General features: G+C 50.2%; 4 protein-coding genes across 13 annotated transcripts in view; 3 read left to right on the plus strand and 1 right to left on the minus strand.

Annotated features, from left to right (window-relative positions):
* PPM1G (protein phosphatase, Mg2+/Mn2+ dependent 1G) overlaps nucleotides 1-10786 on the plus strand; it is a 26718-nt gene extending 15932 nt beyond the window's left edge. The window contains exons 2-10 of the mRNA XM_050753811.1: nucleotides 4506-4575; nucleotides 5403-5488; nucleotides 5803-5935; nucleotides 6600-7015; nucleotides 7586-7729; nucleotides 8087-8321; nucleotides 9368-9497; nucleotides 9745-9847; nucleotides 10171-10786. Of these exons, the coding sequence (XP_050609768.1) occupies nucleotides 4506-4575; nucleotides 5403-5488; nucleotides 5803-5935; nucleotides 6600-7015; nucleotides 7586-7729; nucleotides 8087-8321; nucleotides 9368-9497; nucleotides 9745-9847; nucleotides 10171-10377 (1524 nt within the window). The 3' untranslated portion in view covers nucleotides 10378-10786. The remainder of the gene's footprint in view (nucleotides 1-4505; nucleotides 4576-5402; nucleotides 5489-5802; nucleotides 5936-6599; nucleotides 7016-7585; nucleotides 7730-8086; nucleotides 8322-9367; nucleotides 9498-9744; nucleotides 9848-10170) is intronic.
* On the plus strand, nucleotides 1435-27549 carry EIF2B4 (eukaryotic translation initiation factor 2B subunit delta). 8 transcript variants are annotated; one of them, XM_050753804.1, is made up of 14 exons: nucleotides 1435-1444; nucleotides 21352-21472; nucleotides 21836-21879; nucleotides 22201-22336; nucleotides 22541-22747; nucleotides 23019-23098; nucleotides 23289-23380; nucleotides 23614-23728; nucleotides 23933-24009; nucleotides 24196-24298; nucleotides 24566-24693; nucleotides 24832-25009; nucleotides 27008-27188; nucleotides 27306-27549. In XM_050753804.1, exons 2-14 carry the CDS (start codon nucleotides 21442-21444, stop codon nucleotides 27503-27505), a joined length of 1572 nt encoding a protein of 523 aa, XP_050609761.1. In that variant the 5' UTR covers nucleotides 1435-1444; nucleotides 21352-21441; the 3' UTR covers nucleotides 27506-27549. The 8 variants fall into 8 exon arrangements, with proteins under 8 accessions (XP_050609761.1, XP_050609763.1, XP_050609764.1 ...); XM_050753806.1 differs by lacking the exon at nucleotides 1435-1444 and having other exon boundaries at nucleotides 21251-21500; XM_050753807.1 differs by lacking the exon at nucleotides 1435-1444 and having other exon boundaries at nucleotides 21251-21500; nucleotides 22205-22336.
* Nucleotides 11208-14763, plus strand: ZNF513 (zinc finger protein 513). Of its 3 annotated transcripts, XM_050753813.1 has the most exons (5): nucleotides 11208-11519; nucleotides 11745-11900; nucleotides 12946-13533; nucleotides 13629-14305; nucleotides 14487-14763. In XM_050753813.1, exons 1-5 carry the CDS (start codon nucleotides 11465-11467, stop codon nucleotides 14610-14612), a joined length of 1602 nt encoding a protein of 533 aa, XP_050609770.1. In that variant the 5' UTR covers nucleotides 11208-11464; the 3' UTR covers nucleotides 14613-14763. The 3 variants fall into 3 exon arrangements, with proteins under 3 accessions (XP_050609770.1, XP_050609769.1, XP_050609771.1); XM_050753812.1 differs by having other exon boundaries at nucleotides 13629-14763; XM_050753814.1 differs by lacking the exon at nucleotides 11208-11519 and adding an exon at nucleotides 11528-11655 and having other exon boundaries at nucleotides 13629-14763.
* SNX17 (sorting nexin 17) overlaps nucleotides 14870-27551 on the minus strand; it is a 139452-nt gene continuing 126770 nt past the window's right edge. Inside the window, exons 2-16 of the mRNA XM_050753815.1 lie at nucleotides 20952-21138; nucleotides 20422-20496; nucleotides 18991-19108; nucleotides 18420-18484; nucleotides 17756-17866; nucleotides 17552-17642; nucleotides 17303-17390; nucleotides 16978-17047; nucleotides 16583-16675; nucleotides 16285-16488; nucleotides 16025-16150; nucleotides 15808-15885; nucleotides 15609-15683; nucleotides 15476-15517; nucleotides 14870-15390 (exon numbers count right to left, since the gene is read on the minus strand). Coding sequence (XP_050609772.1) covers nucleotides 15277-15390; nucleotides 15476-15517; nucleotides 15609-15683; nucleotides 15808-15885; nucleotides 16025-16150; nucleotides 16285-16488; nucleotides 16583-16675; nucleotides 16978-17047; nucleotides 17303-17390; nucleotides 17552-17642; nucleotides 17756-17866; nucleotides 18420-18484; nucleotides 18991-19108; nucleotides 20422-20496; nucleotides 20952-21014 — 1413 coding nt within the window. The 5' untranslated portion in view covers nucleotides 21015-21138 and the 3' untranslated portion in view covers nucleotides 14870-15276. The remainder of the gene's footprint in view (nucleotides 15391-15475; nucleotides 15518-15608; nucleotides 15684-15807; nucleotides 15886-16024; nucleotides 16151-16284; nucleotides 16489-16582; nucleotides 16676-16977; nucleotides 17048-17302; nucleotides 17391-17551; nucleotides 17643-17755; nucleotides 17867-18419; nucleotides 18485-18990; nucleotides 19109-20421; nucleotides 20497-20951; nucleotides 21139-27551) is intronic.

Here is a 27551-nt window from a genome sequence, read left to right on the forward strand (position 1 = left end):
TGTAGTGAGCTGAGATCACGCCACTGTACTCCAGCCTGGGTGACAGAGGGAGGCTCACTCTCTCTCAAAAAAAAAAACAAAAAAAAACAACAAAACAAAGTAATCCAGGAACAACAACATGATGAAGGAAAATCCAGCAGGACTCAGTGATTGGTGGTGGAAGACAGCCAGGAAGTTAAGCTTGACTCTGGGATTAAGTGTTGCCTGGGAGAGTTAAGATTCCATTTACAGAAATAAGAACCTATAGGGGAACCTCTGATTTTTTTTGCAGACTACTGATTTCCTGATTACATGTGTTAAGTTTGAGGTATAGAAAGAAAGAACATCCTGGCCGGGTGCATGGCTCACGCCTGTAATCCCAGCACTTTGGGAGGCCAAGGTGGGCGGATCACAAGGTCCAGGAGATTGAGACTATCCTGGCCAACATGGTGAAACCCCATCTCTACTAAAAATACAAGAATTAGCTGGGCGTGGTGGCGTGTGCCTGTTATCCCAGCACAGAGAGAGAGAGAGAAAGAAAAGAAAAGGAAAAGAGAGAGAGAGAGAGAGAACATCCTATAGAAACAGGCAGTCAGAGGTATAGAACTACACAGAATCCAAGAGATCTTTCAAGAAAAGTGACATGCAGCAAGAGAAACTATCAAGGGGGTAAACTTACAACCTATAGAATGGGAGAAAATATTCACAAAGTATACATCCAACAAAGGTCTAATATACAAAATCTATAAGGAACCTAACAAGCAAAAAGCAAACAACCCCATTAAAAAGTGGGCGAAGGACATGAACAGATACTTCTCAAAAGATGTACATGTGGCCCACAAACATGAAAAAATGCTCATCTCTAATCATCAGACAAATGCAAATCAGAGCCACAAAGAGATACCATCTCACACCAGTCAGAACAGCTTTTGTTAAAATGTCAAAAAATGAGAGACATTGGTAAGGCTGCAGAGGAAAGCAGACACTTGTGCACTGTTTTTGAGGGTATAAATTAATTTAGTCTAGGCACTGTCAGTTTGGAGATTTCTCAAAGAACTAGAAGTCGAACTACCATTAGACCCAGCAATCTGATTGCTGGGTATACACCGAAAGGAAAATAAATCATTTTTCCAAAAGAACATATGTACGTGTATGTTCATTGCGGCACTATTCACAATAGCAAAAACTGAATCAACCCAGGTGCCCATCAGTGGTGGACTGGATAAAGAAAATATGGTATATAGCTACCATGGAATACTATGCACCCATTAAAAAGAATGAAACCATGTCTTTGCAACAACATGAATGTGGCTGGAGGGCATTATCCTAAGTGAACTAACACAGAAACAGAAAACCAAATACTGCATGTTCTCACTTGTAAGTGGGAGCTGAACATGAAGTACACATGGATATAAAGATGGCAACAATAGACACTGGGGTCTGTTAGAGGTGGTGATGCAGGGGGTAGGGAGTGGGGGTGGCAGAGGAACAGCTGAAAAACCACCTATTTGATACTATACCTACCACCTGGGAAAGGGGTTCAGTCATACCCCAAACCTCAGCATCACATAGTATATACCTTTGTAACAAACTTACACATGTACTCCCTGATTCTAAAATAAACATTGAAAAAGAAAAGGAAACTGACATGATTTGTGCTGTTTAATCCCACATAATGGCTAGGGGAAATGAAGTCTGCAGAATGGCTATTTGGGGATGTTGCTGAGGTGAGGTCTCACTATGTTGCCCAGGCTGGTCTTGAACTCCTGACCTCAAACAATGCTCCTGCCTTGACCTCCCAAAATGTTGAGATTACATGCATGAGCCACTGCCAAAATGGCTATTTGGATTGCTGTTAAGGTTATTACATTCTCTGTGAAGTAAGATCTTGAAGGAGAAGGATTTGAGATCAGGAGTTTAAGAGAAATTGTCAATCTAGGAAGAGAGGAGAATTTCTGTGTTTGGCCAGGCACGGTGGCTCATGCCTATAATCCCAGCATTTTGGGAGGCCGAGGTGGGCAGATCACTTGAGCTCAGGAGTTTGAGACAAGCCTGGGCAACATGGTGAAACCCCATCTCTACTGAAAATACAAAAATTGGCTGGGCATGGTGGCAGGTGCATACTGTAATTTCAGCTACTCGGGAGACTGAAGCAGGGGAATTGCTTGAACCTGGGAGGTGGAGGTTACAGTGAGCCTAGATCGCGCCACTGCACTCCAGCCTGGGAGACTCCATCTCAAAAAAAAAAAAAAAAAAAAGAAAACAAGATGCTGAATTGAAGTAGTGACCATAGTCAATGTGATCCCATAACTTTTTTTCTTTCAGAGACGGGGTCTCCCTCTGTCACCCAGGCTGGAGTGCTGTGGTGCATCATAACTTTCTGCAGCCTTGACCTCCTGGGCTCAGGTGGTCCTCTTGCCTCAGTGTTCCGAGTAGTTAGGATTGACTGCAGGTGCATGCTGCTATGCCTGGCTAATTTTAAAATTTTTTTGTAGAGGCGGGGTCTTGCTGTGTTGCCTAGGCTGGTCTCCAACTCCTGATCTCAATCATTCCCTCCTGCCTACCTTCCCAAAGCGCTGGGATTACAGGTGTGAGCCAGCGCACCCAGCCAATCTCATAACATTTTATGACTAGCAAACTTAGTAGTCCTGATTCAGGCATAAATCAGTTGGTGGGGTTATACAAGGTTGGGTGAGTTTTTCTAGATTGCTGAGAGACCATGTTGAAATACTTGGCTCTGTCTCAGTAAGGGATAGAGAGAAGCAAAGGTATGGGTAAAGGTTATGAGCAAAGATGTAAAAGGAGAAAATTAAAGTGTTTTGAGAAGGTGAAGCAGTTCCAAATCATAATATAGATCCCAGGCTTCACCAAGAAGTGAAGGAGATGGTAATTGTGCAGTAGTTCTCGGGAGTGAGACCTCAAGGTGTAAGATGAATCTTTATTGTGCATGGTCCTCTTTGAGAGGAACAAAAAAGAAAAATGTGAAATGGGTGCTAAATTTCAGAGCAGAATATACATGTATGTGTGTGTATGTATGTATATGTGTATGTGTATATATTTACGTAGCAAATTCCAGTTTACAAAGGGCTTTTATGTGTTTTGCATCATTATCAACAGTTCTGTGATGATGTGGGTGTGGTAGATGTTATTCCACATCACAGAGGATAAAATTGAGGCACACCATAAGGTAGCTGACCAGAGATCATGCAGTATATGGTAGAATGGCAACTTGAGGCCAATTCTTAGGTGTGTTTGTTGTCCTTATTCAGAATGGAACAATGTGGTTTATTGTACAAAAATTTAAAAATGAATGTCGAAAAGTAGAAATTATTACCCAAATCTCACCCTCTGTGGTTGTTTGCTATGTGATCTTCCAGACTCACATATACATGTAGATACTTTAACTTTTTGCTTTTAACTACTTAAGATATTATGAACTCATTTCCAAATTAACATATATTTGCTTTTAACAGCTACATGTATTCCACTGGAGATACGTACCATTTGTAATCTATTCCTGGAAATTTAGATGGTTACAACTGTTTTTTATTTTTTTATTTTTTATTTTTTTATTTTTTTTTTTTGAGACGGAGTCTCACTCTGTCACCCAGGCTGGAGTGCAGTAGTGTTATCTTCACTCACTGCAACCTCCACCTTCTGGGTTTAAGTGATTCTCCTGCCTCAGCCTTCTGAGTAGCTGGGACTGCAGGCACACACCACCACGCCCAGCTAATCTTTGTATTTTTAGTAGAGATGGGGTTTCATCATGTTGGCCAGGATGGTATCAATCTCTTGACTTAGTGATCCACCCGCCTTAGTGATCCGCCCGCCTCCGCCTTCCAAAGTGCTGGGATTACAGGCGTGAGCCACCGTGCCCGACCTCAACTGTTTTTTATTATAAATAATGCTGTATACAGCCTGTCCAACACTTTGGGAGGCCAAGGCAGGCGAATCGCAAGGTCAGAAGTTTGAGACCAGCCTGACCAACATGGTGAAACCCCATTTCCACTAAAAATACAAAAGTTAGCAAGGCGTGGTGGCACACACCTGTAATCTCAGCTATTCAGCAGGCAGAGGCAGGAGAATCACTTGAACCCAGGAGGCGGAGGTTGCAGTGAGCCAAGATTGCACCACTGCACTCCAGCCTGGGTGACAGAGCGAGACTCCATCTCAGAAACAAAGAAGAAAAAAAAATCCTTTATTCTGGTTTTCCCGTAGTTTCTACAGATCCAAAAGGGTCAGGTTTATTTCCAGCAGCCAAATATTCTGCCATTTGGACTGAGATATCTCCTAGGTTGAGGTTATTATAGAGGTAGTAACCTGATTCTTCCTTTTCTCCTTCCCCTTTCCTCCTTTGCCTCCCTCCTTTCTTTCTCTGTATTTATTTTATCATTCCATTTTCCTTTCTTATTTCTAGGCCATTTAGGCCAGCCAGGGAAAAGTTAGTAAGGTGTGACATTGATCCCTATGACTTGAGGAATATTCTTTGACCCTGAGACATGCCAATTATGCTGTCCTTTTCCTAGGATGCTCACAACTGTATTCCTGAGCTGGACAGTGAGACAGCCATGTTTTCTGTCTACGATGGACATGGAGGTAACTTTAACAAATCATATTGGTAACATTCTAGGACCCCAGTTCCAGACGTTCCAGGGCAAGAACAGTCCCCTTGTTCATTTACTTTCCAGGGTCTGGCCCTCAATATCATTTCCTGCCTGGTGCTGTTTTTCTGTATTCTGTCATTCTTTTTTCCCAGTAGGTACTGTATTGGTTTATAATCTCACCAGGACTTGTTTTAATCCAAAGAGCCTCTTTCTCTTTTTTTATTTTTATTTTTTAAAATTTTTAGGCAGGGCGCGGTAGCTCATGCCTGTAATCTCAGCCCAGTGGATCATGAAGTCAGGAGTTCGAGACCAGCCTGACCAATATGGTGAAACCCCGTCTCTTCTAAAAATACAAAAATTAGCTGGGCATGGTGGCTTGTGCCTGTAGTCCCAGCTGCTCAGAAGGCTGAGGCAGGAGAATTGCTTGAACCTGGGAGGTGGAGGTTGCAGTGAGCCAAGACCATGCCACTGCACTCCAGCCTGGGCAACAGAGCAAGACCCTGTCTTTAAAAAAAAAAAAGAAAAAGAAAAAGAAAATTGTATCCAGATGAGCTGATTCTTTATCTTTTTTTCACTGGAGAACTAAGTATACATGTGAGAAAAGACGAGTTATATTAATATACCGAGAGAATTGATGGTGAAATCCATTTTTTTGGACCAGAACTTCCCCAAACAGTGTCCTTCAAATAGGGTTCAGGGGTGCTAAGATATTTATCCCCTCAACCCTTGGGGTTCACTCCACTATGGCATATAAATATTGTATCACTTTCTATGTGTGGGGAGCAGTGCTCCAGGTGACTTTCCTTCCTTTCCTTCTAGGGGAGGAAGTTGCCTTGTACTGTGCCAAATATCTTCCTGATATCATCAAAGATCAGAAGGCCTACAAGGAAGGCAAGCTACAGAAGGTCTGTCAGCTTACACTGCCCATTCCTCACTTGTGTAGGCTTTTCCCTTGTTCTTTAGCCCTTGGGCTTTTCCTTTCTTTTTGTCCCCTAGCTGCTGCTGCTTATTTACTTTTGAAGAATTCTGTTCCTAAAACGAGCTTATTGGCCACCTTTTAGACTTACCTTACTATTCCTAGGCCTCTGAACTGTTTTTATCTGTGAGTGTCTCTTACTGTGGTAGCTCACACTCTTAATTTGTATTCCATCCTTGTGCTCAGGATTGTACATAGGGAGTTCATTTTGTACTAGTCTTAGACTATTTTGCTTATATTTAGGCTTTAGAAGATGCCTTCTTGGCTATTGATGCCAAACTGACCACTGAGGAAGTCATTAAAGAGCTGGCACAGATTGCAGGGCGACCCACTGAGGATGAAGATGAAAAGGAAAAAGTAGCTGATGAAGATGATGGTGAGTGTGGCATCCCTTGTTTGAGGGGAAATCAGCATTTTAAGAAATATTCTTTAATATTTCTTATCAATTCTAAGATAGGATGGCTTTCTAGGGACCTGGGGAGTCCTTATGTTAAAGAAACCTATGGTGTTCTCCTGCATTGTATGTGGTTATGAAAAGGAGAGAGAGAATTATCTTTGTTGAGTGGCATCTGAGCTGTAAACATTGTATATACATTATCTTTTGTCATTGTGATGGGATCTTCCTGGTTCCTGCTGGTATTTATGTGCTTTTTTTTTTTCCCCTCAAGACTGGAGCAGTTATTAGCCCCAATAGCCAGTCATTAAGCCTAAATCCTAATTCTACAATAGCACTGTGGGCTTCCTGGATCCTCAGCCAGAATAGAGTTTTTACAACTTAACAATAACAAATGAGACGTCAGAGGGGAAGTATAGTAACTAGTGTTGTTTTGATTAAGAAGGGGATGAAACACAAAAACCAAAGAAGTCTGTGGAGGAGGAGGAGCTAGGGCATGTTCTTCTGAGACTTGATGAGCAAGAGGAACCTTAGGAGTGGGAGGTTGTGGGGAAGTTAGAGGCTGTAAGGGCTGTTGAGATAGTGAGATGAACGGATCCCATGAGGAGTCTGGCATGGGGGCTCTGATTTAGCCTCTTCCCTGCAGTGGACAATGAGGAGGCTGCACTGCTGCATGAAGAGGCTACCATGACTATTGAAGAGCTGCTGACACGCTACGGGCAGAACTGTCACAAGGGCCCTCCCCACAGCAAATCTGGAGCTGGGACAGGCGAGGAACCAGGGTCCCAGGGCCTCAATGGGGAGGCAGGACCTGAGGACTCAACTAGGGAAACTCCTTCACAGGAAAATGGCCCCACAGCCAAGGCCTACACAGGCTTTTCCTCCAACTCGGAACGTGGGACTGAGGCAGGCCAAGTTGGTGAGCCTGGCATTCCCACTGGAGAGGCTGGGCCTTCCTGCTCTTCAGCCTCTGACAAGCTGCCTCGAGTTGCTAAGTCCAAGTTCTTTGAGGACAGTGAGGATGAGTCAGATGAGGCGGAGGAGGAAGAGGAAGACAGTGAGGTAAGGGCCTGTGAGGGCAGGCAGATGCTGAAGTTGCAGAGAGGTCCTGTTTGGTTGCCGTCTGTAGTTTTCAACTCTCCTCCTGTTTTGACATCATCCCCTAAGACCCACTGTATTCTAAGCTTTAGCCTTGAATTCACTGAGCTCCGTCATCACAGGTACCATTTGCTTTCTTACCTCTTCCTTTGTTGATACTATAACAAGCAGATCTAGTTCTGGCCTTTCAGAGTCTATCTCCTAGAGAGAGAACAAGAATATAGTTGTTACCTTGGCTAGTTAGCTGTTTTCTTCTCTGGACAATTTTTCTGGCCACAGTGCCTGAAAGATACTTTTGGCTGGCAGCCCTTGCCTTGTCCTGGGCTTTTTGCTAGTGATTGCTAAGCCCAGTTCAGGATGTCAGTTATACTCATGCTAGCCCTTTCCATCCCCCCAATTTTCATGACCATATACTTGTATCTTTCAGTGTTTTGAGGACCTGTGTTCAGTCAGGGCCTCTTGATTCTGAGTCTGAGCTGGGGGGAGGGAAGGGATCATCCCAGTCTCAGCAGTCTGGGATCCTCCTCCTGGCAGGAATGCAGTGAGGAAGAGGATGGCTACAGCAGTGAGGAGGCAGAGAATGAGGAAGATGAGGATGACACCGAGGAGGCTGAAGAGGACGATGAAGAAGAAGAAGAAGAAGAGATGATGGTGCCAGGGATGGAAGGCAAAGAGGAGGTGTGTGGGGAATGGGAGCAATGAGTCTTGAAAGGCCACAAGGCAGGTGTGAATCCCCTAATTTTGATTTTGAGACAGGGGAAGGGGATCCCCCTGATACTTTAGGATGGAAGTGATAGTAATAGGGATTTATTCCGCAAGGGGGATGAGATGGTAAGCCTTTGGGGTCTAATTATCTAAAAACACAGGAGAGGGAGTGTGCTGCTGTCTCTAGAAAGATGAAATCTGTGCCTCTCCTATTTGTTAAAGCTTTCTTGGGGGTCCCAGTGAAAGCAAGCATAGGTGAATGGTCAGGAGCACATCAGTGAGGAACTCATGTTCAGAAGCTCCCATGATGCTCCCTTTCTTCCTCTTTAGCCTGGCTCTGACAGTGGTACAACAGCGGTGGTGGCCCTCATAAGAGGGAAGCAGTTGATTGTAGCCAACGCAGGAGACTCTCGCTGTGTGGTATCTGAGGCTGGCAAAGCTTTAGATATGTCCTATGATCACAAACCAGAGGATGAAGTAGAACTAGCACGCATCAAGAATGCTGGTGGCAAGGTCACCATGGATGGGCGAGTCAACGGGGGCCTCAACCTCTCCAGAGCCATTGGTAAGGGCCAAGAAACCGGGAAAGACTTCTAGGGTCTTGCTCTCTGTCCCAGACTACCTAGTAGCAAACTTTAATCTTCCTAGTGCTTGTGCCTTTCAAAGCACTTCAATATCTACTACCTCTGTTCTTATATTCCTGTGAAATAGCTAAGATGGGTATAGGTATCATTATATATAGGTATCTTTTTTTTTTTTTTTTTTTTTTGAGGCGGAGTCTCGCTCTGTCGCCCAGGCTGGAGTGCAGTGGCGCGATCTCGGCTCACTGCAAGCTCCGCCTCCCGGGTTCCCGCCATTCTCCTGCCTCAGCCTCCCGAGTAGCTGGGACTACAGGCGCCGCCACCACGCCCGGCTAATTTTTTTTTTGTATTTTTAGTGGAGACGGGGTTTCATTGTGTTAGCCAGGATGGTCACGATCTCCTGACCTCGTGATCCGCCCGTCTCGGCCTCCCAAAGTGCTGGGATTACAGGCTTGAGCCACCGCGCCCGGCCTTTTTTTTTTTTTTTTTTTTTTTTTTTTTTTTTTTTGAGACGGAGTTTTTACTCTTGTTGCCCAGGCTGGAGTGCAATGGCGTGATCTCAGCTCACTGCAACCACCACCTCCCAGGTTCAAACAATTCTCCTGCCTCAGCCTCCTGAGCGGCTGGGATTACAGACATGCACCACCACACCTGGCTAATTTTGTATTTTTTTTAGTAGAGACGGGATTTCTTGGTCAGGCTGGTCTCGACCTCCTGACCTCAGGCACGCCTCAGCCTCCTAAAGGGCTGAGATTACGGTATGAGCCACTGCGCCTGGCTATGTAGGTATTATTATATCCATCTTATGTAACATTTGAATGATGAACAAGACCGGTGAGTGACTTTCTTAAGGTTCTGCAGTCTGGTGGCAGGGTTGAAACTAGAAAAACTAGGACTCAGTTCTCCATTCCACTAGATTGTGGAACTTTGTAAAGAAGGGAAATGAATGGCAAGGTTTGACTTGCCACAAACACAAGTCTGTGGGAAAAGTATCCAAACTGCTCATCAACCAACCATTCCTTTACTCCAGGGGACCACTTCTATAAGAGAAACAAGAACCTGCCACCTGAGGAACAGATGATTTCAGCCCTTCCTGACATCAAGGTGCTGACTCTCACTGACGACCATGAATTCATGGTCATTGCCTGTGATGGCATCTGGTGAGCACTGGCAGAATGCCCTAAATTCCCCTTTCTGCAGCATTTCTTCTCTTATAGGGCTTAGAGCACCTCTAGGATTAGAACCTAGGCAGACCTAGACCTCTTGGTGAGTGAAGAGCACCCAGACTAAGGCAGAGCTGAGAATTTCTGTAGTTATTTACACTGGCCTGGGCCACCACCTCTGTCCATACTCCTCTACTCTGCCTTGGTGAGACTGGAAGATTCTGACTGTTGTTCTCGACCCCAGGAATGTGATGAGCAGCCAGGAAGTTGTAGACTTCATTCAATCAAAGATCAGCCAGCGTGATGAAAATGGGGAGCTTCGGTTATTGTCATCCATTGTGGAAGAGGTGAGTACCAAGGTGGAGAAGAGAGGGTGTTTGGTCTGCATAGCCAGGGTTTACTCTTTTCATCTGAGCTAAGTCGGCAGTCTGGGAGCAGTACCATTAATTGCTGACAGACGCTAAACCCCGACTACAAAGTTCCACCTTCTCTCATTTCTCTGACTTAGCCTTATGCCTTATGGACTAGCAAGTGGGCTGTTTTGTGATACCTCTTGCCCATTTCTCTCCTTCTATCACCCTGACTCAGCAGGCCAGCCCTCTTGTGGGACTCTAGGTTCCCAGCAAGGTGTTCAAACCCTGTGGCTGAGCTACCCCCATCCCTTTTGTAGCTGCTGGATCAGTGCCTGGCACCAGACACTTCTGGGGATGGTACAGGGTGTGACAACATGACCTGCATCATCATCTGCTTCAAGCCCCGAAACACAGCAGAGCTCCAGCCAGAGAGTGGCAAGCGGAAACTAGAGGAAGTGCTCTCTACTGAGGGGGCTGAAGAAAATGGCAACAGCGACAAGAAGAAGAAGGCCAAGCGGGACTAGCAGTCATCCAGACCCCTGCCCACCTAGACTGTTTTCTGAGCCCTCCGGACCTGAGACTGAGTTTTGTCTTTTTCCTTTAGCCTTAGCAGTGGGTATGAGGTGTGCAGGGGGAGCTGGGTGGCTTCACTCCGCCCATTCCAAAGAGGGCTCTCCCTCCACACAGCAGCCGGGAGCCTCTGCTGTCCTCCCCAGCCGCCTCTTTGCTCCTCGGGCTCATCACCGGTTCTGTGCCTGTGCTCTGTTGTGTTGGAGGGAAGGACTGGCGGTTCTGGTTTTTACTCTGTGAACACTTTATTTAAGGACATTCTTTTTTATCGGCGGCTCCATGGCCCCTCGGCCGCTTGCACCCGCTCTCTGTTGTACACTTTCAGTCAACACTTTTTCAGACTAAAGGCCAAAACCTAATCGTGCGCATCGTGTCCTTTTTTTTCTGCTGCTGTGGCCCCAGACTTGGCCCCATCGGTAACATCTGGCGAGCCCCCATGTGAGTGCGTGCGTGTGTGTCCCGCGTGTGTGTAGGGGAGCCCCGAGCGAGCTGCTGGAAGGTCGGCCCGGCGGGCGTCGCGGCTACCCCTCGCCCCCTCCTCGAGCCAGAAATGCTCTCCTAGTTTCCTCAGGGAGGGGTCGGGACCGGTCTGGCGGGCCTGAAACCTGGAGTCGTGCTGGAGGCCTCCTGCGCGGCTCCACGGCCGGCTCTCCCCGGCCTCCGATTGGTTCGCTCGCCGTCTCGTCACAATCACTTCCCGGTCACGCCATTGAGGCTCCCGCCGCCGCCGCCGCCGCCGCCGCTGCTTCCCATGGACTACGCGTCCCGTGCGGCTCTGCGGCGGCGGAAGCGGAAACGAGTACGGAGGTACCAGCTGGTCTCCGTAGGGGGATAGGGGGCTCCATGAATGGAAGCGGCGGCGGCGGCGGGAGCGGCCTGAGCTGGGTGCCGGGGCCAGGGCCGGGGGCTGCCCAGGGCCCGCGCCGCTGCATGGGGGCGGCCCGCGGGCCCTGAGAGGAAGGGCAGACGGGCGGGCCGAGATAGGAGGGGCGGGGTCGGGCGGCCGCAGGCCGGAGGCGCGTCGGGCTGGAGCCGGTCACGATGCCCCGAAGGAAGCAAAGCCACCCGCAGCCCGTGAAATGCGAGGGGGTCAAAGGTCAGGGGTCAGGGGCCTTGAGGGGAGAGGAGCGCGGGTGGGGGCAGTGGAGCGTGGGCTCAGGTCAGGGTGGAGGGGGACTCCTGAGGGATGAAGTGGGCGATCCAGACTCCTAGCTTCCCACCGAGGCACTAAGGTAATCAGAGTGGGTCAGCGAGTACGGGAAGTGTAGTCCACGAGGGCTGGCTCTTGAGGGAGAATCCACAAGCCCCCTCCCCTCTTCAGTGGATACTGAAGACTCCCTCGACGAAGGACCCGGGGCCCTGGTATTGGAGAGTGATTTGCTACTAGGCCAGGATCTGGAGTTTGAGGAGGAAGAGGAAGAGGAGGAAGGCGACGGCAACAGTGACCAGCTCATGGGCTTCGAGAGAGACTCAGAAGGTGGGTTTTCGGGACTTGGTTAAGGATTAGTGGCCGCTGGAGACCCCAGCCCTTCGGGAGGCAGATTAGAGCACCATTTCCTGCCACAACCGAGGGCTGGTTGAGCTTACATTTGAGCTAGATGACTTCATTTGTTTAATGGTCCAATCACTTCCATCACTTTGTTGAGGTGAAGTTCTGAGGCCCGGTCAAAGGTGATATGAATAGGAGGGTGGGTGAATCACATGAAGCAACTGATTAAAAGTAAATGCCCTGTCCCTCTTCCTAGCCCATTCCTTATGTGTATTTACTTTTAAGAGCGGTTCAGGGAAGCAAACTCTCTGTAAATCATTCAACCCAGTACTGACGTCTAATTTAACTCCCTTTCACCTGCAGCGTAAGCTCCTTTTGTATTGAGAGGTTTTAGTTTCTGTCTTTATCCTTTAGTTTCTGTCTTTATCCTTCCATGCCCCTCTTCCCTGTGATCTTAGCAGCACCCTACCCTAATTTGCTGCACTAACCCATCCATTTATGCAAGATGTTTTTTGAAAGTCATTGAGGGGACCCATGTAAATATCAATCTGCTCTTTAGGCCGGCAAGTGGTATTACATGCATTACTTTCATTGTCTCCACTTCCCTCCAAATTTTGCCTCAGAGATAGATTTTATATCAGCTCTTTACTAAAAGGGGCCTTAGCAATAGAGTTTAGGAAAAGGTCTTGGGGTTCTCTGCCTTCTGTATTTTTACTTTCTTATCTCAAGAATTACATTATTGATTCATTTCAGTCTGTGGTCCACTGTGAACCCTTGATCCTTGCCCATTCAGTGAAACTAGATACAGATCAATTCTACCATCACTAGATTAGTCCAGTCTAAGAGGTAGACAATTCATATTGAATTTTCAGGAATTACTGCAGGGGAGAACTTGATTCCTAGGAGGGAACTAAAGGGATCATCAAAGCTAAGGGTGGAGCCAAGCAAGTGGGGAGACCATAACTGAAAAGGGGGGAGTTTGGAGCCTGATCCTACCCCATGCTGATGTCTCTTCTCATGTCTATTTCACCAGGAGACTCTCTGGGGGCCAGGCCTGGGCTTCCCTACGGGCTGAGCGACGATGAGTCTGGGGGCGGCCGGGCACTAAGTGCGGAGAGTGAAGTTGAGGAGCCAGCCAGGGGTCCAGGGGAGGCCAGGGGTGAGAGGCCAGGCCCAGCCTGCCAGCTGTGTGGGGGGCCGACAGGTGAGGGGCCGTGTTGTGGGGCAGGAGGGCCGGGTGGGGGGCCCCTGCTGCCCCCACGGCTACTGTACTCATGCCGCCTCTGCACCTTCGTGTCCCACTACTCGAGCCACCTGAAGCGGCACATGCAGACACACAGCGGAGAGAAGCCGTTCCGCTGTGGCCGCTGCCCCTACGCCTCAGCCCAGCTCGTCAACCTGACACGACATACCCGCACCCACACTGGCGAGAAGCCCTACCGCTGTCCCCACTGCCCCTTTGCCTGCAGCAGCCTGGGCAACCTGAGGCGGCATCAGCGTACCCACGCAGGGCCCCCCACTCCTCCCTGCCCGACCTGTGGCTTCCGCTGCTGTGCTCCACGACCAGCCCGGCCTCCCAGTCCCACAGAGCAGGAAGGGGCGGTGCCCCGGCGACCTGAAGGTAAGCGAGACCAGGGACCAAAGACCTTGGGACATGGGTGGCTGGCACTAGGAATGCTTGGATTGGATTCATAGCCCAGGTCTTTGTCCCCACAGATGCTCTGCTCCTTCCAGATTTGAGCCTCCATGTGCCACCAGGTGGTGCCAGTTTCCTGCCAGACTGTGGGCAGTTGCGGGGTGAAGGGGAGGGCCTCTGTGGAACTGGATCAGAACCACTGCCAGAGCTGCTATTTCCTTGGACCTGCCGGGGCTGTGGACAAGAGCTGGAGGAGGGTGAGGGCAGTCGGCTGGGAGCTGCCATGTGTGGGCGCTGCATGCGAGGAGAGGCTGGAGGGGGTGCCAGTGGGGGGCCCCAGGGCCCCAGTGACAAAGGCTTTGCCTGTAGCCTCTGCCCCTTTGCCACTCACTATCCCAACCACCTGGCCCGGCACATGAAGACACACAGTGGCGAGAAGCCCTTCCGCTGCGCCCGCTGTCCTTATGCCTCTGCTCATCTGGATAACCTGAAACGGCATCAGCGCGTCCATACAGGAGAGAAGCCCTACAAGTGCCCCCTCTGCCCTTATGCCTGTGGCAATCTGGCCAACCTCAAGCGTCATGGTCGCATCCACTCTGGTGACAAACCTTTTCGGTGTAGCCTTTGCAACTACAGCTGCAACCAGAGCATGAACCTCAAACGTCACATGCTGCGGCACACAGGCGAGAAGCCCTTCCGCTGTACCACCTGCGCCTATACCACGGGCCACTGGGACAACTACAAGCGCCACCAAAAGGTGCATGGCCACGGTGGGGCAGGAGGGCCTGGTCTCTCCGCCTCTGAGGGCTGGGCCCCACCTCATAGCCCACCCTCTGTTTTGAGCTCTCGGGGCCCACCAGCCCTGGGGACTGCTGGCAGCCGGGCTGTCCATACAGACTCACCCTGAACTAGGTCCTTCTTCCCCATGTTTTATACAGACGGACCAGAAGCCACCTTTTTCTCCCCCGCTGGCCAGGGGCTCCACACAGACTAACCTAGGCACTATAAGGACCAGCCCAACCCTATGGGCGGGGGGCCATATGGACCAGGGGGCCTTGCCTTGACTGACGCACTTCACCAGCTCAGTGAGAAGGGCCCTGTATTCACCTCCACTGCTCCCAGGGGCTGTGGACAAACTGGCTGGGGGACTGCCCAGCCTCCCACCTCTTTATTTAACTTATTTCAGTGCTTTATAATAAAGGAAACACTAACAAAGCCATGTCTATGCTGAATTGGCAATGGCAGGCAATTTGGCCTTACCCTTAGCATAGTAGTCCATGCTGTGATAGGGGAAGCAGGGGCAGTGAGAGGGAACCAGAGGTAGGCAGCAATCAGGCTGAGTTTAATGATGGGGAACTGGGCCAGACCAAACACAGACCTCTGCCCATCCCCTTGGCCTTTGGCCCATGGCCCCAAGAAGCCAGAAGCGGCCCAGAGGGAGTTGTGGTTCCTCCCCAAGGCAGGTAGCCATGGTCCCTTAGACTTTGTGCAAAATACTAAATGCTAATTTGGCATCGAGGGCCAGCTCTGAAAAGAGAAGGGGCAATCCTCTGTGCAGCCAGCCCAGGGGACGAGGAAAGGTACATTACAAGGCCCCTGGCCAAGAGAAAAGGGGAAGGTAGGAAGGGAGATGGAAAAGACCCCTCCCTCCCCAGCTTGGGGGACACAGGCACAGGGCAAGTTTCTGTAAATTCCACGGGTAGAGGGCAGACATCCAAGCAGTGGAGATTACAGATCCTCATCTCCAATGCCCTCGAAGGCGAAATTGCCGTGGACATCACTGGCACTGGCATCTGTGCTGGGACTGCCAATTCCCCGCAAGCTCACAGCACTCAGCTTACTCTGTAACAAAGGCAGGGTAGGGTCAGAGATCTGGAGCATGCAAGATCCCCCAACAAACAGCAACCTCACCAACCCTGGAACTCACTGAGAGTTTGACCATAGACTCCCGGGTGGCATCAGGTGACTCCTGGGGAAGAAGAGGCAGAGATGTCAGAAACTCACTAGGAGAGGCGAGGCAGGGCTGAGAGCCAGGGTTCTGACGAGGAGGTAATACTTACAAGCAGTGGTGGGGACTTCACTGCTTGCTGGCTGTCTGAGCGTCTCAGAGTGCCCCCCACCCGCCGGCGCAGCATCTGGGGACAGATACAAGGTGCCAGTAAGGGCAGGATCACTCCCCCTCTCTCTCGAGAAGCCTCACATCTAGGACAAAAGGCCTCCAGCCACCCACTCACTGCTCAGTCCACACTTGCTGCCTACCTTCCTGATACTGCCGCCTGATTTCTTCACCATCAGTTCATCCACCATGGACTGCAAGCAGATGCTCATCATGATAGCCTGAGGGCAAGAAGAGTGTCCAGCTTGACAAGAGTGGTCAGTCTGAGCCCAGCAGCACTAATGGCTCCCATATTGAGTACTGGAAACCCTACACTTTTATCTAAGGTGCTTCAGAGGAGGCCTGAGGCTAGGTTCACACCTGGGGGCTAGTGATGGTGACCCACTGTAGCCGGTCCTTGCTCATGAGGTATTCAAAAGCCAGTTCCAGGCGCACCTCGCCCCGGCCCCGGCCCGGGCTGCTCGTGCTTCCACTGGGCAATGGTACCTGGGAGAGGAAGGGGAATTAGGCTGAGTTCACTCTGACCAACCTGTCTGGCTCCCTGACCCACTGCAGCCCATACCTAAGCTCAAGGCTTGCCAGGCCTCCAACCCAGGCCTCCCCCTCCTACCCCGACTCACAGAGGAGGTGACCCGCCAGCATCGCATGCGGGTGACCCGGAAGGAGCCTTCTCGGAGTTGCTGGCCAGGCAGGCGGAGCTGCAGGCTGAGCTCACTGTTGCCCGCGCTCACCACCACGGGACAGTCCTTTTCCGGGAAGTCAGCCACACAGGCATCAAAGCGCAGGTAGCCATAGTGCCGCAGTGTCTGGGCCAGTCTCAGGAACTGAAAATGGTCATCACGTGGGGGTAGATTAGGAGGGGGAATGGGACAGCGCAGAAAAAGCAACCCCTTGGAGGGAGACAGAGGCGGGGCTCACCTCCTTCTTGGAGACCTTCTCTTGCAGAGATTTGAGTTGCCGGTGCTGTTCCTTGGTGACCAAGATCCACCCACGCTCAATATCTGATACCGTCTATAGTAGAGACAAGGGGCAGGCAGTAGGAGGTCCCAGTCAGCAATCCAAGGAAAGTGTCTACCATTACCTCTGTCCAGCCTGACCCCGAGCCCCACACTTGAGCGACCTCTTTGCAGTAAGTCCTTGATCTTGTCAGCTTAATAAAAATAGGGAGAGTAGATATTGTGCCAGCAGCACTGACAGTATTCTAGGAACTTCCCCACAAACTGGGAACAAAAACACGATAGCAGTTTTCTTGGAAGAGTGAGTCACCAGTTACTTTCTTCAGGGGAAGGGTTCTGAGGCAGCTCCAAGCTCACCTGAGCATAAAGCAGGTTCAGGCCAACCCGGTTCTCCATGACATCGTCATCATAGGCAGAGTCCCAATAACTGTGAGGCCAAGGGGTGGAAAGAGGTAATGGGGCTAAGCTGGGGTAAGGCAAGAGGTAGAATGGAAAATGGGCAAAATAGGAGCAATCTGAACTATCAGAGGCTAATGGTATAATGGGAGGAAGCTTGGGAGGCCTGGCAGAAACACCCAGCACTACACCCCCTTGTCCAGATTATTCTGTCTCAATGTATGGCCCAATAATCCAATCCAGCACAGCACCCTCCCACCCCGCCCCTTCCAGGCCCAGCCCTGACCTCTTCCTCAGCACAATCTTATACTCTTGACTCCGAAGGCTAGTAACAGACACATAAGGCAGCTCAAACTCTTGCAACTTCCGTACAACTATGAGTTTAAAAAAAAATGTAGTGAGATTTAAAGGAAGGGAAATCAAGAAAGAAGTGCCCTGAGGTAATGTTCATTCTGGGGGTGGGGGTGGGGAGTTAGAGGGGTTGCAAACTCACTACTGGAAGTACAAGGAAGCAGTCAAGTCCAGAGAAACTCACAAGAAAAGGCTCCATCCTCTTTTTCTCGAACTAAGAATAGGCTAAAGTATCCAATCAAGTCCTCTGGAAGATCCAGCTTTGCGGCTACAGCCTGGGGATAGGGATAGAAGTATAGCTCATCATACTGGCTGGTTCCAATCATTCTCCAAGCCCAGGACCCTGGCATGCAGGGGAAGAAGGGGCAGTGCTGAACAAGCGCCTCACCTCCAGGACATCCTCAGTCTGATCTGAAGTTAGCACGTTGATAAGAACTTTCTGCCCGTTGCTGAGCAGCACTTCCAAGGACACTTCCTCTGTGGGGACCTGCTGTGTCTCCTGTTGTGAGCACACATGGGGATGGGAGGCACTGTCTTGTCCCTTGCCTTGACCTATGCCCAACTCTATTTCTAGGTCCCTTGTGTATCTTTATTCTCAGCTGCTTAAATACAGGCTGGGATTTCTTTGATTTCATAGGAACAGAAGAAGTTTCATTCCATTAAAAAAGATGACTCCTCTGTTATTAAGATGACATGGCCTGGCCTGGTGTGGTGGCTCATGCCTGCAATCCCAGCACTTTGGGAGGCTGAGGCGGGTGGATCACCTGAGGTCAGGAGTTCGAGACCAGCCTGGCCAACATGGCAAAACCCCGTCTCCACTAAAAATACAAAAATTAGCTGGACATGGTGGCAGGCGCCTGTAATTCCAGCTACATGGGAGGCTGAGGCAGGAGAATCACTTGAACCTGGGAGGCAGAGCTTGCAGTGAGCTGAGATTACACCACTACTCTCCAGCCTGTGCAACAGACCAAGACTCTGTCTCAAAAAAATAAAAGACATGACCTTCCAGTAAGGTCCTTTCCTTAAATCTTGGTCCCACCCAAAGTCCTTACCTGTTGTGCCCGACGCAGGAAACTGTTGAAGGTCTCGCTGCTCCCAAGCAATGGGTCTTGCCGAACTATAAGGACAAGAGAATGACATTACAGGAACTTAGGACTCACTCTTGGCTCCCCAGTCCTCCTCTCAGTAGGTTCCCCCGACCCCATTTCCTGGGCTGATGGTGGCCTGCCACATCCCCCAGCTGGCCTCACCTCACTCACTGTTTGCATAAATTCTTCACCTGCCCCACCCTTGGCTGCCATCTAGGTGAGTCCAGTCTATAGAACTAGGGAAATAACAATGATGTTAATCTAAAGCACATCAGATACAAATTAAGTTCTCTCCACTGATCTTAAGACTAGTGTTATACTACTATTTCTCATAGATGTTAGTGCCCAAATTGTTCTGCTAGTATATAGAGTTACATATCCTCATAGACTATTTACTTTGCTAATTGCATAACAGATCAAATAAGAGGCTTCCCAGATCTAGAAATTAAATCAGGCCCTTCTACAGAACCAGCTGTTTTTAAGTCTCTCCCCATAGTCCTCAATATAGTCAACCTAGTTTCCTGCAACCACTCACCAGCTTGCATGTACTTCTCTAACTGCTCTCTCCTCTGTTCTACCTCAGCAGGAGTCAGAGAGAAAAGCTTCTTTGGGGGGAATGCAGGAAGTACATTGGCCCCATACTCCTTCCGAAGCTATTTAGAGAAAGAGATACAACCCTTCACATAAACACAGAAAATGAGATGTGGCAATCTACATATGCTCATAATGTTCTCTTGGGTGTCCCTCCCTTCCCTCAGTCCCTGCTCCCCTGTCTACCCTGGTCATCTGAGAAACAATTCCTTTGACAGAGGTAGCATCTCAAGGGAGCTGTCCTAGATATAAGCTGTTCTCTATCTTATTGTGTACAAGTCAGCCCCTCCACAGTATGGGGAGGATTTGTACTGGGCCGGGACCTATTGGGAGCCCACTGACCACCTAGCAAGACTGTTCACTGAACCCTCACAGGAAGGAAAGGGCTTTATAAAGTGCAGAGTTAATAGCTAAGTCTGTTCACAAAATATCTTAGGACTTAAAGGGACTCTGCAGATCAAAGAATCCATCTTTCAGGTGTAGAAACCGAGGCCCAAAGAAATCAGGTAACAGCTGGGTACCGTGGCTCATGCCTGTAATCCCAGCATCTTGGGAGGCCAAGGTGGGTGGATCACCTGAGGTCAGGAGTTTGAGACCAACCTGGTCAACATAGTGAAACCCTGTCTCTACTAAAAATACAAAAATTAGCCGGGTGTGGCGGCAGGCGCCTGTAATCCCAGCTTCTTGGGAGGCTAAGGCAGGAGAATTGCTTGAACCCAGGAGGCAGAGCCGAGACTGTGAGCCGAGATCGTGCCACTGCACTCCAGCCTGGGCAACAAGAGGGAAACTCCGTCTCAAAAAAATAAAAATAAAAAATAAAAAATAAATCAGGTAACTTCCTCAGGGTTGCATAACTAATTATCAGTAGAACTCTACTGAGTTAAATAGAGTTTATGATCTGGTAAGAAAGGAGAAGAAACATTGCATCACAGATACATAACGATAATTGGCACAGCTAAACACACTGAAATGAGCCGAAGAACACAAAAGGAAATCGGTGAATCGTTTGTATAAGCAGGGAAAATAACTTCAAGTTGCCGCTCAGATGACAGAAGGAATGTGCTTTGACAGCCTAGGTGGAGGTAGTCGGGGGGAAGGGTTGGTTTGCCCATGCAGGGGTAAAGGCTACTAGGGCAGTAAGACAGGACAGAGAACCAGGATATAAGGACAGGAACGGGCAGTTGTTGCGCGGACATTAAGCTTCTTAGGGAGTTCCCGGAAATGTTAAACAAGATAAACCAGGACCCTTCCCTGTGGCAGTGATTAAAGGGGAACTACAGTCTACGGGAACAAGAAGAGCAGGTAAAGGGAGACACTGATGCCCACGTGTAGGGAAGGGCTTGAAGCTGTCTCAAGGCAGGGGTGCTAGTCCCACCTGCTCGTGCAGCCCCAGGAGCTGGCTGTAGCGCACCCGACAGTGCAGGACTCCATTCACGTGAATGTTATAGGCCTGAGGACACAAAAGTAGTCAAGCATTTTAGGGTTGCGGTCTGAGCAACCCCCTTGAGAACCCTGGCCGGAAGTTGCCTGGCAACTCCGCCGGAGTAACGCGCTAATCTCCCAAGGGTTAGTTCGCTTGTTTTCCCCAGGGCCAGGTCCCAAAGCTGAAGAGCCAGTCCGGGGGAAATTCGGACGCTTGTGTTGCAGTCTCCCTGCCCAAGAGGCCAGTGACGCCCACCAGGGCAGCTGGGGCCTAGCTCCGGGAGGCGACCCGGCCTAAGGGCCTACCCTACAGGAGCTCGGGCGACCAATCACACACACGAGATGAGCTCCCAGGGAGGCCGTCGGGAGTCGGCGGCCCAGGACCAGGCCCGAAGGGTGGCGGTCAGGCCTCGGAGGCCGCTCCGAGAAGGCTCGGGCCCGTTATCCCCGCCCCTGCCCGGCCCGGCTCCGGCCGCTCCTCACCACGTAAGCGGAGCCGCCGCTGTCCCCGCTGCGGGACTCGGTTTCGGGAATGGAAAAGTGCATGTTCCCTACGGCACGGCCCAGCCGGGCTCCGGACTGTGAGGGCCGAAGCGGCTCTGCACGCTCCCCCTCCGCTGCTCAGCGAGTCCCCGCAGCCTCACTCGCCATTTTGGGAGCCCTGCGATCCGATGTGGGAAGGCGGTGGGACGTCGGTTCTGGGACGCAGTAGCCCGGGCATGCTGGGAACTGTAGTCTAAAGGGCAAGAGCCGCCTCTCGGGACAAGGAGCCCAAAGTGGAGTTGACCCTCATTGCAACCCGTAGTGCGGGGCGGGGCCCGGGGCCCGTCAGAAATTGTAGTCCGATTAGGGCTGCGCGTCCTCCTTCGGCGGCTCAGCCTCCAGCCCAGGTGGCGCTGTGGACCCAGCGGCCACGGAGCGAGGCAGCGGGGCGGCTCCGTGACCAGGCGGGCGGAGCCTAGGACTGAGGGCGATGGCTGCTGTGGCCGTGGCTGTTCGCGAGGGTGAGTGAAGAGCCAGGCCTGCCTACCGGTACGCAGGCCGACGAGCCCCGGACAGCTAGTGCCGGGCCCTGAGCGCCTTTAGGCCCCGCCGCTCCGTTCCAGCGCCACGCTGGGCGCCGGTCTACACAGTCTCTAGCGCAGTCCCGCACCGTGCACCGGCTGGTTCCTGTGAGGAGGATCGGTGACCCCTCCTTTCCTTTGATCCACCGCGCAGTGCGTCCCCACGCGGATCTTTGGCTCGCCTCGCGCCTGCCGGCGGAGCCATGGTCATGCTAACCCAGCAGCCGGCTGCGCCGAGTGCTAGTGCCCCCAAGCCCTCCCGGAGTCTGTCTGGCTCACTTTGTGCCCTGTTTTCTGATGCAGACTCCGGATCCGGGATGAAGGCGGAGCTTCGCCCTGGGCCTGGGGTAAGTGTGGCTTCCCTCCCAAGCCGCCTGCCAAGCGCTACGCAGGAGGCTGTGCCAGCTTTATTCCGCCCCAGCTCCCATCCCGTGTCAGTTTATTTCTCAGTAAAGCCAGGAGATTTTACAGAGGTCTTGCAACTCTAGCAATGTATGATTCTGTCCCTGGAGGAGAAACGTCAGTCTCTGTGGATGTAAGCTTGTAACAGGTAGCTTGTGGAAGTTAGGGAGAACTAGGGATTTAACCATGTATTCGTAAGCATCCAATAGTGTTTGTTCCCCTTTGGAATTGTTGGGGAAGAGCAGTATCCTATGTCTGTGTCTCAGGCAGTGGGGAGGGAAATGACCAAAGAAGAGAAGCTGCAGCTTCGGAAGGAAAAGAAACAGCAGAAGAAGAAACGGAAGGAAGAAAAGGGGGCAGAACCAGAAACTGGCTCTGCTGTATCTGCAGCCCAATGTCAAGGTGCGGGGTCTTTTTTAAAAGGCTGGGGTGTGGAGCTGGTAGAGGGATGTGGTGGGAGAGAGAAGGGAGAGACAGGACAAAGTTGATTTGAGCAAGTGTGTAAAGCAAAGAGGTTTACAAGGAGAGAAGCGAGTTTTAGCTGGGACACGGATATTGCCTGCCTGCAGCTTGGGCACCTGTTTTTTTTTTTTTTAATGCTTTTAGTAGGCCCAACCAGAGAACTGCCAGAATCGGGCATTCAGTTGGGCACTCCTGGGGAGAAAGTTCCAGCTGGTCGGAGTAAGGCTGAACTTCGAGCTGAGCGTCGAGCCAAGCAGGAGGCTGAGCGGGCCCTGAAACAGGCAAGAAAAGGGGAACAAGGAGGACCACCTCCTAAGGCCAGCCCCAGCACAGCTGGAGAGACCCCCTCAGGTATCTTCCCTTCATTTTAAGACCTCCCTTACTCCTAATTCTAACACCAGCTCAGGCTGCCCTGTAGTAAAACAGCTCTCACCTCTCATTCTCACCTTGGAACCCAGAGTTCTGAATTCTTCCCATCATCCTATCCCTATTTCCTTTTCTACTCTATTCTCCCTTGTTTTCCCCACCTCATCCTGTTTTTCTTGATGCCCCTTATACCCTAAGAGCAAATTACATATTTCAAGACCTACAGTGTCCTGAAAACATGATCATTGTCTTTCAGGAGTGAAGCGTCTCCCTGAGTACCCTCAGGTTGATGACCTGCTTCTGAGAAGGCTTGTTAAAAAACCAGAGCGTCAACAGGTAGGAAGTGGGTTTGGTGCCTGGGTAGAAAGAGACTAGGGAAATGGACTGGAGGGAGGAAAGGTGCTGGGTGCAAAGTGAGAAGGATGGGTGCTTGGGTCAGAGTAGTCTTACTGTTCACTTCCTTTCCAGCTTTATCTCATCATTTTTAAACTCTGGGCCATTGGTCCTGTTTCCTTGTTTTGTCAAGGTTCCTACACGAAAGGATTATGGATCCAAAGTCAGTCTCTTCTCTCACCTACCCCAGTACAGCAGACAAAACTCTCTGACCCAGTTTATGAGGTAGGATCCTATGAGATTGTCATAACTTTTGAGTCTGAGAAGTTTTAGTAAGTCAGTATTGAAAGTGTCTAGTAAGGTGGGCTCTGCAGGAAGAAGTATGAACCCAAGGCAGAACTGTAGAAGAAGTGGGGAAATCTGCTAGTGAAGGAAGTTCCTTTTCATTAGGGGCAGGTGGGCAGGGCAGTAGATGCTCAAGCTCCCTTTCGAAGTATGTGACACCGCCATCCCATCAGCATCCCATCCTCTGTGATCCACCCAGCCATGGTGCGACTCGGCCTGCAGTACTCCCAGGGCCTGGTCAGTGGCTCCAATGCCCGGTGTATTGCCCTGCTTCGTGCCTTGCAGCAGGTATGTCCTATCCTGTTCTCTCTTACAATCCAACCCCACCTCCCCCAACACTACCCCAGCTTCTCTGTCACCCAAGGTCACCTCTGGGGGATAGAGGGAATACTCCCACCTTCAGAACATTTTCCTCAGTGAGGCTTATCCCCAGCCCCCGTTCAGAGATCTTTATTAAGGGGCGTTTTGCAGATCACCTTGTGTACCCTATAGGTGATTCAGGATTACACAACACCACCCAATGAAGAACTCTCCAGGGATCTAGTGAATAAACTAAAACCCTACATGAGGTAGGAATAACACTATAAGTCCACTCCCACCTCACCCAATCTTTGTCTTGTACTCTTTTTCGTGCTTTTCTATCTCTGTTTTCATTTTCTGTTCTGTTTTCTTTTTAAAGACTTTTTTTTTAATGTGAAACCTTTGTTAAGTTGTGAAGAGTTGCACAGATGTAAGGTATTGCTGTTGTATTACAGCTTCCTGACTCAGTGCCGTCCCCTGTCAGCGAGCATGCACAACGCCATCAAGTTCCTTAACAAGGAAATCACCAGTGTGGGCAGTTCCAAGCGGGAAGAGGAGGTGATGAGTATGAGAAATAAGGAAGGCATGCACCTGTGGGTAGAATTAAGAAACATGTTCAAAACCCCCGGGAAGGCCAACATAAGCCTTTTTTTTTTTTTTTTTTTGCCCTAGTCAAGGGTTAAGGAAGGGTTTGGGCATTCTGACTTGTGCCATCTCTGGGCCCTCTATGGGCCTGTCATCATACACATATTCAAGCACCTGGCATGATCATCAGTGGGATAAAAGTGTCTATTTCTTGTTCACTAAGGATTTTGCTCCATTTAGGCCAAGTCAGAACTTCAAGCAGCCATTGACCGGTATGTGAAAGAGAAGATTGTGCTTGCAGCTCAGGCAATTTCACGCTTTGCTTACCAGAAGATCAGTAATGGAGATGTGATCCTGGTATATGGATGGTATGGTCCAGACCCTGTGACTGAGCAAACTGGGGAGTTGGAATGATCTGAAGAAGGGACTACCCATTTGCCTTTGGGAATAAGTTAGTCATCAGTTACTGACATTTATAACTGAATCCTTCTCTTCATTCCCTCTAGCTCATCTCTGGTATCACGAATTCTTCAGGAGGCTTGGACAGAGGGCCGGCGATTTCGGGTGGTAGTGGTGGACAGCCGGCCACGGCTGGAAGGAAGGCACACGCTACATTCTCTAGTCCGTGCTGGTGTCCCAGCCTCCTACCTGCTGATTCCTGCAGCCTCCTATGTGCTCCCAGAGGTGAGTACAGAGGAAAAGGACTCCAAAGTTGGAGGTAAAAAAGTGTAGTAGTATAGACGTAATCTCACCTTCTCAAAGTTAGTTTTGTTTTTGTTTTGAGATAAGGGTGGAGCGCAGTGGCGTGATCACAGCTCACTGCAGTCTTGACCTCCTGGGCTCAGGTGATCTTCCCACCTCCGCCTCTGAGTAGCTGGGACTACTGGTGTGCACCACCACGCCCAGCTAGTTTTTATTCTTCTTGTAGGGATGGGATATTGCTATGTTGCCCAGGCTGGAACTCCTGGGCTCAAGCAATTCCCGTCTCGGCCTCCCAAAGTACTGGGATTATAGGCATGAGCCACTGTGCCCAGCCACAATTATTTAAAAGTATTAGAATTATATAGTCCTGGCTTGGCGCCATGGCTCACGCCTGCAATCTCAGCACTTTGGGGGTCCAACGCAGGAGGATCACTTGAGCCCAGGAGTTCAAGACCAGCCTGCTCAACATAATGAGACCCTGTCTCCACACACACATACACACACAAACATACAAAATTAGCTGGGCATGGTGCATGTGCATGTAGTTCCAGCTACTTAGGAGGCTGAGATGGGAGGATTGCTTGAGCCCGGGAACTGCAGTGAGCTGTGATTGCACCACTGCACTCCAGCCTGGGCGACAGAGTGAAACCCTGTGTCAAGACAAAAAATTACATAGCCCTGTTTATATTTAATTGGAAAAACACTGACAGTATGTTACAGCAGTCTAGCTATTGCAAAAACGTTACATTAAACTAGCAACCAGGAAGAGGGAACAAGACAAAAGTAACTTCAAAGTTTAGTTTTCCTGTGGGAGATTTGATGGGTCAGTGGTCAGGTGTTTTCACAGAGGAAGAGCCATCATTAAGATGTTTTCACAGAAGAAAAGCCATGATTAAGATTTATTACTTGCCAGGCCCAGTGGGTCACGCCTGTAATCCTATCTCTTTGGGAGTCCGAGGCAGGCAAATCATCTGAGGCTGGGAGTTTGAGACCAGCCTGACCAACGTGGAGAAACCCCGTCTCTACTAAAAAAACAGAAAATCAGCTGGGAGTGGTGGTGTGTGCCTGTAATCCCAGCTACTGTGGAGGCTGAGGCAGGAGAATCACTTGAACCCAGGAGGCGGAGGTTGTGGTGAGCTGAGATCGTGCCACTGCACTCCAGCCTGGGCAACAAGAGTGAAACTTGGTCTCAAAAAACAAAAAGATGGCGGGCACGGTGGCTCAAGCCTGTAATCCCAGCACTTTGGGAGGCCGAGACGGGCGGATCACGAGGTCAGGAGATCGAGACCATCCTGGCTAACACAATGAAACCCCGTCTCCACTAAAAATACAAAAAAATTAGCCGGGCATGGTGGCGGCGCCTGTAGTCCCAGCTACTCGGGAGGCTGAGGCAGGAGAATGGCGGGAACCTGGGAGGCGGAGCTTGCAGTGAGCCGAGATCGCGCCACTGCACTCCAGCCTGGGCGACAGAGCGAGACTCCGCCTCAAAAAAAAAAAAAAAAAAAAGATTTATTACTTGTCTCTTTGTTTTTGTTTCCTTCCCTTCTTTTCACAGGTGTTGAGATTTTTTTTTTTTTTTTTTTTGTGATGGCATCTTGCTCTGTCGCCCAGGCTGGAGTGCAGTGGTGCGATCTCGGCTCACTGCAAGCTCCGCCTCCCGGGTTTATGCCATTCTCCCACCTCAGCCTCCCGAGTAACTGGGACTACAGGCGCCTGCCACCTCGCCCAGCTAGTTTTTTGTATTTTTTTAGTAGAGACAGGGTTTCACCGTGTTAGCCAGGATGGTCTCGATCTCCTGACCTCGTGATCCACCGTCTCAGCCTCCCAAAGTGCTGGGATTACAGGCTTGAGCCACCGCGCCCGGCCATGTTGAGATTTATTACTTGTCTTAATGTTGCTGTCCTGTAAGTAGGGGACTTTATTCTGCATTGATACAACAATGACATTTTTTCTCTTCCCCTTCTCCTGTGAAACAAACAGGTTTCCAAGGTGCTATTGGGAGCTCATGCACTCTTGGCCAACGGGTCTGTGATGTCACGGGTAGGGACAGCACAGTTAGCCCTGGTGGCTCGAGCCCATAATGTACCAGTGCTGGTTTGCTGTGAAACATACAAGTTCTGTGAGCGTGTGCAGACTGATGCCTTTGTCTCTAATGAGCTAGGTAAGTAGGGCAAAAGAGAAGCCTCCAGCTACCTGTGAAGACTTGAGAGTGAGAGAGGGGCAGATAAACTAGAAATTCTTTTCTAAAAGAACGTAATGGGTACACCTTCCATTGCAGATGACCCTGATGATCTGCAGTGTAAACGGGGAGAACATGTCGCACTGGCTAACTGGCAGAACCACGCGTCCCTACGGTTGTTGAATCTAGTCTATGATGTGACTCCCCCAGAGCTTGTGGATCTGGTGATCACAGAGCTGGGGATGATCCCTTGCAGTTCTGTACCTGTTGTTCTACGAGTCAAGAGCAGTGACCAGTGAGGGGGAAAACACAGGGTTAATAAATGCCATAGTCCCTACCTTCAGC

The sequence above is a fragment of the Macaca thibetana genome, chromosome 13 (assembly GCF_024542745.1).
Source record: "Macaca thibetana thibetana isolate TM-01 chromosome 13, ASM2454274v1, whole genome shotgun sequence".
In the NCBI taxonomy this organism is placed as follows: domain Eukaryota; kingdom Metazoa; phylum Chordata; class Mammalia; order Primates; family Cercopithecidae; genus Macaca; species Macaca thibetana.

Bases quoted from the DNA above. Each gene is read 5' to 3' on its own strand.
- ZNF513 (XM_050753812.1), top strand. From the start codon at position 11,465: ATGCCCCGAAGGAAGCAAAGCCACCCGCAGCCCGTGAAATGCGAGGGG. The intron at 11,520-11,744 runs GTCAGGGGTCAG...TCCCCTCTTCAG, and splicing joins GAAATGCGAGGGGGTCAAAG to TGGATACTGAAGACTCCCTC. The intron at 11,901-12,945 runs GTGGGTTTTCGG...CTATTTCACCAG, and splicing joins CTTCGAGAGAGACTCAGAAG to GAGACTCTCTGGGGGCCAGG.
- EIF2B4 (XM_050753802.1), top strand. From the start codon at position 21,736: ATGGTCATGCTAACCCAGCAGCCGGCTGCGCCGAGTGCTAGTGCCCCC. The intron at 24,010-24,195 runs GTAGGAATAACA...GTTGTATTACAG, and splicing joins AAACTAAAACCCTACATGAG to CTTCCTGACTCAGTGCCGTC. The intron at 27,189-27,305 runs GTAAGTAGGGCA...CTTCCATTGCAG, and splicing joins CTTTGTCTCTAATGAGCTAG to ATGACCCTGATGATCTGCAG.